The sequence below is a fragment of the Haplochromis burtoni genome, unplaced genomic scaffold (genome assembly GCF_018398535.1).
Source record: "Haplochromis burtoni strain Fernald_Lab_line unplaced genomic scaffold, NCSU_Asbu1 Contig_31, whole genome shotgun sequence".
Taxonomy (NCBI): Eukaryota; Metazoa; Chordata; class Actinopteri; order Cichliformes; family Cichlidae; genus Haplochromis; species Haplochromis burtoni.
Window position 1 is genome coordinate 2128223 of NW_024582392.1, and position 7613 is coordinate 2135835.

The window sequence follows — 7613 nt, forward strand, 5'->3', positions numbered from 1 at the left end:
GTCTTTGAGTGCAAACAGGTGGATATACAATTTCTCTGCTTAGAGAAGCTCCTTGATTGCTTTTGCAGTAGGTTTTGGGTCACTTTCCACTTGCACTGTGAAGCGCTGTCTGATCACTTATGCAGCATTAGGCTAAATTGGAACAAGGTATATTGCTGTGCTATTTTTTCCAAGTATTAAAACCTTAAATGATGTTAGTTTGCCTAATTATTTTTGAGCCTTTATGCATCACAAATGTAATTTGTAAATAGTGGTTTACAAAACCTTTGTAAAACCCAAAGGTGAGAGTGTGCAACGTTTGATTTCAAATCCACAATGATGAAGTACAGAGAGAAAATTAGAAATTACAGAAACACTTTCACCAAGACTTTAAACTAGTGATTGAGACCATAAACTCACGAGGACAGTGTTTACAGAGCTCGTAAAAAAGTGAGCCGTGTTGTTATTTTCTCATAGATTTCTATACAGTTGTACTACTTCAGGAGTTGCCCCCTAATGGTCATTTAAAGGAATGCAGATATAAGGCAATTCTTCACTGATTTGACTTTTTATACCTTGAGGGTAGTTCCCCTTAAAATGTATGTGGTCTGTGCAGTTTCATATCAATCCAATAAACAGTCATTGGAGATATTTCTGCATAGACGAAGACATTTTCCATCCCTAGAAATGGAGATGCCCAGAGGCTAAAAAAACCTCATTACCTGTAAAAAAAATAATTTCCCATTTTTTATTGGGTTATAAAACATGTAAACTTTTACATAAAAGAAAAGAAAGAAGTTGTTGCCATTCTTTTCCTTCACAATCAGTGGATTACACCTAATGGTGGTTTGTGTTTCACATACTTTACACTGTAATTTACTTCTGCACCCCCCTCTCCTCTTTAAGGCTGGCCCTCAGCAGGACTCGTCTGCTAACTCGAGCTGCCAAAGGATTCATGTGTCGATCTCACAGCAAGTCTGGTGATTCAATTGGAGAGAGCGACAACGAGAACAAAGACTACATTCCTCTGGTGGGCTGCAGATCTTTACATGTGAATGTTTTTTTAACGTACACTAACTCGAGCTGACAGAGACTGTGAATCTGTCAGAGGCTGTTTAGACAGAGCGAACAATGAGTTCGCTCGTTTATGCTGCTTTGAAGAGCCCTGAGGCGTAAGGTGCACAGCATGTAAGCATGCTGTATTGTAGATTTAAATGTAGCGTGTCTGTAGTCTGACATTATATACACTCAGAATAAAAGAGACTTAAATGAAATTTCTTTCTGTGTTGCAAAAGAAATGGGTATGATTGATGGATTAATAGGGTGCTTATAATATGAGCATTTAATATTATAAGACCATGACCCTCGCTTCCACTAACCAAGAACTTAAAGGGAGCTCTAATTGTTCAGCACATGGCACATTGTCCGTATATTGTTTGGCACTTCCCAGATTCAGTGGAATAAAGTATGTGTCAGAAATGAATAGCTGTAGAATAAAAGATATGTAGAATAGCTGCCCATGAAATGATTTCCTCTTCTTGTAACAGCGAGGAATCCTTGGTCAGAGCACCTCACAACAAGCTGTTGATTGGAGCAGAAAAACCCACATTGCAGAAGAACATCATGAATATGAATCAGCTGTGGACTTGCTCCCTTAGTCCTTATTTTCTATTGATACGCATAAAGACAAACACACAGTCTGCCAACTGAAACTGATTTTAGATGCTCTCCAAATACATGCTGCCCTCTGCTTCACTGCTGAATGATTAAAGACTGCAGTAACTAAACAAATTAAATAATTTTCTAATAACTTCTTCTTCTGTACAGGTGTTGTTGCAGTTGGCTTGTGGTGCATTTCCCCTGGACGCAGCTCTGTGCGATGCCATTAGTGTGCCCATGGACAAGCTAAAGTGGACGTCCCCCTTCACCAGTCACCGCACCAGCCTGGGCCACTTGTCTCACTCCAGCAGCCGCCGCGCTGAGAGTGCTGATGATGGATGCAGATCACCGTTTGAGCAAGAAACATATCAGCAGCCTGCAGATCACACCGCAGGCATTCACAGCCTGTCTCATCTGTCCAGGAGCACCTGGACGGATGCTGGTCCCTCCTCGTTAGCCAGCCCATCTGCCGCTGCCAATCCCCCGCTCTCCACACTCTCCCGGGTGGATAGTGCACAGAGCTCTGGGTCAGGGGGCTTGGAAACACCATCGCCTGTAGAAAGCATGGTGTGGGCTACAGCGGTGGCCCTTGCCTGGCTGGAGCATAGCTCTGCCAACTATTTTATAGAATGGGAACTGGTAGCCGCCAAGGCCAGCATGTGGCTGAGTGAGCAGGACATCCCAGAGGGCCGAGATTTAGCATCAGTGAAAGCTGCTGCCAATCAGCTCTTCATCATCCTCAGACACTGGGATGAAAACCTGCAACTGAACATGCTCTGTTACAACCCTAACAGCGTCTGAGGCCTGTCAGTCCAAGACTGCAAGTACTCAAACCCTAACGATACTATGCTAACTGAGGCCATGCTATTCTCTGATCAGCAGTTTGTCCTCTGGAGTCTGATTTTGCATTGCAGTTGTGAACAATGTGTGTTTTCTTCTGTTTGTGTGCTGTTCCTCCAAACATATCACAGGCTCTTCAGAGGAACTACAGTGTGTGCAAGCTGTTACCTCGCTGGTGCCATATGCTGTATCTGGATCACTATTAGCAATGGAGCTATCCGAGTTATGCCACTGATTTGAGTTTGAAAGAGAAGAATGCCAGTGTTAAATTTGTAGCATGCCATCAACCATCATCATCTGAGAAAAGCTATTACTGTCATCACATTGATGTAACAAGGAGAATGCTGCAAAACTATGGTAAGATCAACTGTTCCACTAATTAGTACACGCCATTTTTACAACAGTACAACCTTTTCTGAATTGTTTGGATTGTGCTGAGGGGAAACAAATGTTGAAAATAATAATCTGGTTACTTGCCCTCAGTACTGGCACTCTTTTCTAATGCTCAGTGCCATTACATTGTTAGTACTATTTGCCATTTTTGCAGTTTAATTGTAGCAGAGAAAGAAAAATATGCAAAAAGCTAGAGAAAATATGACATAGGTTAACAATTTGTTTGAAAAAAAAAAAGTGGTATATGTGGGGAAATGTGTGTATCTCTCTAGCATGTGATTTACTGTCTATATTTCATACAGCTTTTATTTTCCCGTACCTGATTATAACTGTTTTAGAGTATAAGATTTATTATTTCTTTTACTTTTACTTAAAAACAAAAACACAGATGTGGAGCTGGATGCACCAGCGGTTTGCAGGTTCAGAATTATCCTCATAAGCTGAAGGTTTGCTAAGTAATAAGGAAATTTACACTAATTTAACTCTAATGCACACAGAGATTTTCCCTGTAATTTACCAGGTTTAACTGCTGTAAGCTGACATAAGCATTGTTATTAATCTGTTAGAATAAAAAAGTGATTACGCTTTAAGAGGTTTTTCTAAATGAAGCTTCTCAAAAAATAGCACGAAACCTACAGAAATAATTAGGCTTTTAGCACCAAGGACCACACTTGACTTAAAATATATCAAAAGCATTATATAGACAAAAGCATTGGGCCATGCCTCTTAAACTTTGAATTCAGGTGCCTTTTAAAATGGCTCATTCTAAAGAACCCACTGAATTCAAGCATGGTACTGTAACAGGATGTCATATCTGCAATAAGTCAGTTTGTGAAATTTCTTCCCTTCTTGCTGATTCCGAATCAGCTGTAAGTGGTATTATTGCAAAGTGGATGTGATTAAGAGCCACAGCAGCTCACACAAAGTGGCAGACCATGTAAAGATGCAGAGTGGGATGGCTGAGTGCTGAAGTGCATAGTGCATAAAGTGGCAAACACGGTGCTGACTTAATACCTGTAGAGATCCAAACCTCCACTGGCATCAGCACAAACCCTGTGTGCTGAGAGCTTCAAGGCATGGATTCAATGACCAAGGAGCTCCTGTAGGAGGGGATTTGTATTTCTGCATTAATAAATCAGTGCTGTACATGCATCATAACTGCGAGCTGTTCTGTAAACCTACGCTGTAACCTTTGCCATAACCTGACATGCTGCTCCCTGGAAATGTAACTACACGCCCCGTTGATGTAGCTCTCCCCTGTTGTAATTGGTCCGTTCAGGGAATCCTCCCCTGAGTTTCTGGCGACCTTTTTGCTGTGGTTTTTGAATGAATCAGTGGAGCCATGTGCATACAACCACGAATGTGGACGTTGGGCTCTACAAGGATTCACTGCAAAAGTCTAAATCAGTCTAAATCAGCCGTAATGTGTAGTTGGCCCAGTTATTTTGTCCATGTTGTGTTTTTATGCACTACATAAAGATGTAGGAAATACAATAGTAATTGCTAGTAGTATGGTATAACAGGCAATAAAGGAAGCTAAAAGTTATTCTGTGATACTGGCTGGAGCACACCTGTCTTTAAACATAGCCGTCATCTTTATCTCAGTGTTATAGCTCTTAATTTTCATTATTGGGTCTTGCACAGTTGCAAACTGAAAAACTCGGACCATAAAAAGAGAGACAGACAGATAGAAACTGCCAAATTACTAGAAATTAGTTGCACATCCTGCTGACATCATAATCACATATAAACATATCTATATATATGCACAATTAAATTCAATACTTTTCTTTCCCCAGAAAGAGCTTTACTTTATAAGTTATGTTATTTGAATACAGATTTTTTATTTCAAAGAACAACTCACATTTGAAAACACTGTTTTAATATGAAATCACTTCACACTTTACACTTCAAATCCTGTCTCCCCCCCACCCTGGACCCCCACCAATTCGCATACCGCCAGAACAGGAGCACAGAGGATGCAGTCTCCATCGCAATGCACTCTGTCCTCTCACACCTGGACAACAACAACACCTACGCCAGAATGCTGTTTATAGACTTCAGTTCAGCATTCAATACAATCCACCCCTCACAACTCATCAGGAAACTGACAGACCTGGGCATCAGTTCCCTCATCTGCAAATGGTTACTGGACTTCCTGACCAACCGCCCCCAACATGTCCGGCTGGATAACCACTGCTCATCTACCATCACAATGAACACCGGTGTACCACAAGGCTGTGTGATGAGCCCTTTCCTCTACTCCCTCTTCACCCACGACTGCAGACCTGCTGATGGTTCCAACACCATCATTAAGTTTGCAGATGACACCACGGTGATTGGCCTCATCAGTGACAACGATGAGGCCGCCTACAGGGAGGAGGTGGATCGTCTGGCTGAGTGGTGCGACAGAAACAACCTGCTGCTTAACACCGAGAAGACCAAGGAGCTCATCGTGGACTACAGGAGGAATGCTGACCCACATCCACCCATCCACATTAAGGGGACGGCTGTGGAGCGTGTGAGCAGCTTCAAGTTCCTGGGAGTCCACATCTCCGAGGATCTCACCTGGACGACCAACTGCTCCAAGCTGGTCAAGAAGGCTCACCAGCGCCTCTTCTTCTTGAGGACTCTGAGGAAGAACCACCTGTCCTCAGACATCCTGGTGAACTTCTATCGCTGCACCATCGAGAGCATCCTGACCAACTGTATAACAGTCTGGTACGGGAACTGCTCTGCCTCGGACCGGAAGGCGTTGCAGAGGGTCGTGAAAACTGCCCAGCGCATCGCCGGAGCACCACTTCCTGCCATAAAAGACATCTACAGGAAGCGGTGTCTGAAAAGGGCTGGGAAAATCATCAAAGACCCCAGTCACCCATCACATGGACTCTTCACCCTCCTGCCCTCTGGGAGGCGCTACAGGAGCCTCCGGACTAAGACCACCAGGTACCGGAACAGCTTCTTCCCCACAGCTGTCAGACTCCTGAACTCTGCCTCCTGACATCTGACCCACGTTAAACTCATGGACTGAACATACACACACCCACAATGGACAACTGTACCCTCAAACACACAATAATAACATGGACTGAACCACCACTCACAACCACTAGCACTTTATATAGCCTCTGTAGAAACTATCTACACCCTCACTTATCTTAACTGCACTACTGTATAGCTCTGTGTAAATAATCATTCTGTACATTCGATAATCTTTAATCCTACAACTGTTTACAACTTGCATAGTTCCCATTTCTGTATAGCTGTATATCTCAGATTCTGTAAAGTTATTTATTTCATATTCTGTATAGTTTTTCATATTTATATCCTGTTCATATCCTGTACATAGCTTGTACTCACTACAGCCTGTACATACTTATAGTTATAGAATATTCACAACATACTTCATACCGTGTACATTATAACATACCATAATAGACCCATTTCTGTAATATACTCACATATCTATATTATTGCTAATATATATTGTAATATATCTATATCACTAAAGCACTTCTGGATGGATGCAAACTGCATTTCGTTGCCCTGTACCTGTGCATGTGCAATGACAATAAAGTTGAATTCTATTCTATTCTATTCTATTCTATTCTATTCTATTCTATTCTAAATCACTCCCAAAACTATAATACAAATTCTGGAGAGATCCCACTGTGGACTACAGGTGGATGCTGGGGTGTTGTAGAGTTGAAACCAGTAGACATCAATGCAGGGTTAGATGGTAAGTTCTGCATCTTAAATGGGCTGCCAATTTGGGAGTATGTGTTTGGTATATGATGGGAGAGCGAGGCATGTTATGTGTGCACGATGCAATCCTAAATGAGTTTTCAGGATTTAGTTGACTTAAATATTTTTTTATTGGAAACTATTTATTTGCACATTATAAAGCAAAATCAAAAACGGTTAAACCCACTTGTAATGATCTATAATTTAATTATCACTTATGTTGGACCTTGGATTTGCAAACAGCTGGTGCTGCCTACTCCCCAATAATATGTACAGCGACCAAAAGTCCTGCTCCTGAAATCAAAGATGAATGGCCCCTGTTAATTATCACTGTCAAAGCTTCTTTACCTCAAGTGCCTAAACAAGGTTTAAATCAGCTGAAAATGTAAAACCTGTTCATTGCAGTAACAATTGGTTCATTTAAAAAAATATACACAGTCGATACCCTTCTTTCTGCCTTTTTTATTCTTCCTTTTCAGTCCATTTGAGCATGTTTCAGTATTAATTTTCTATTTTTTCCCCCTCGTTGCAGTGTTGCTTTACTCAGGTATTCCTTTTTCCACTCAGGCTGAGTTGCATACGTCCGTCTGCATGAGCACAGGTGTTTATGTTATGGTGTTTGATGATTCAATTGCCACATTGGAGGCAGTAGTGCAGTATTTCCCTCTCTGAACTGAGAAATACAATGTAGATGTCATATAGTAATATTTTTGTCCTGTAATTGCAGTATTTAGTGCAGCTGTAATTGAAATAAGTATTTTTTATGTACCAAGTCAGGTGTATGGTGCAGTATCTTTCAACTTGCTGTTCGTGCCTTTATAAATGATTGTTAACTGTTTGAGGCTGCTGAAAGCTTTTGCTGTGTCTTTATAATTGTGAATGCTCTGACCAGCTCTGAAGGTGCATGTAATAAAGTAAGTCTACAACCAAAGAGCTGGGGCTCAAGTCATTATTGTTCCTCTGTTACCATGAAGGCAGACCTCATGGACTAATACTGT

At 41.5% G+C, this 7613-nt stretch overlaps 1 protein-coding gene across 1 annotated transcript in view; it reads left to right on the forward strand.

Annotated features, from left to right (window-relative positions):
• The window catches only part of vwa5b1 (von Willebrand factor A domain containing 5B1), a 32538-nt gene extending 27705 nt beyond the window's left edge, over positions 1 to 4833 (forward strand). The window contains exons 21-22 of the mRNA XM_005918870.2: positions 886 to 1009; positions 1807 to 4833. Coding sequence (XP_005918932.1) covers positions 886 to 1009; positions 1807 to 2439 — 757 coding nt within the window. The 3' untranslated portion in view covers positions 2440 to 4833. The remainder of the gene's footprint in view (positions 1 to 885; positions 1010 to 1806) is intronic.
• The last annotated feature ends 2780 nt before the right edge of the window (positions 4834 to 7613 follow it).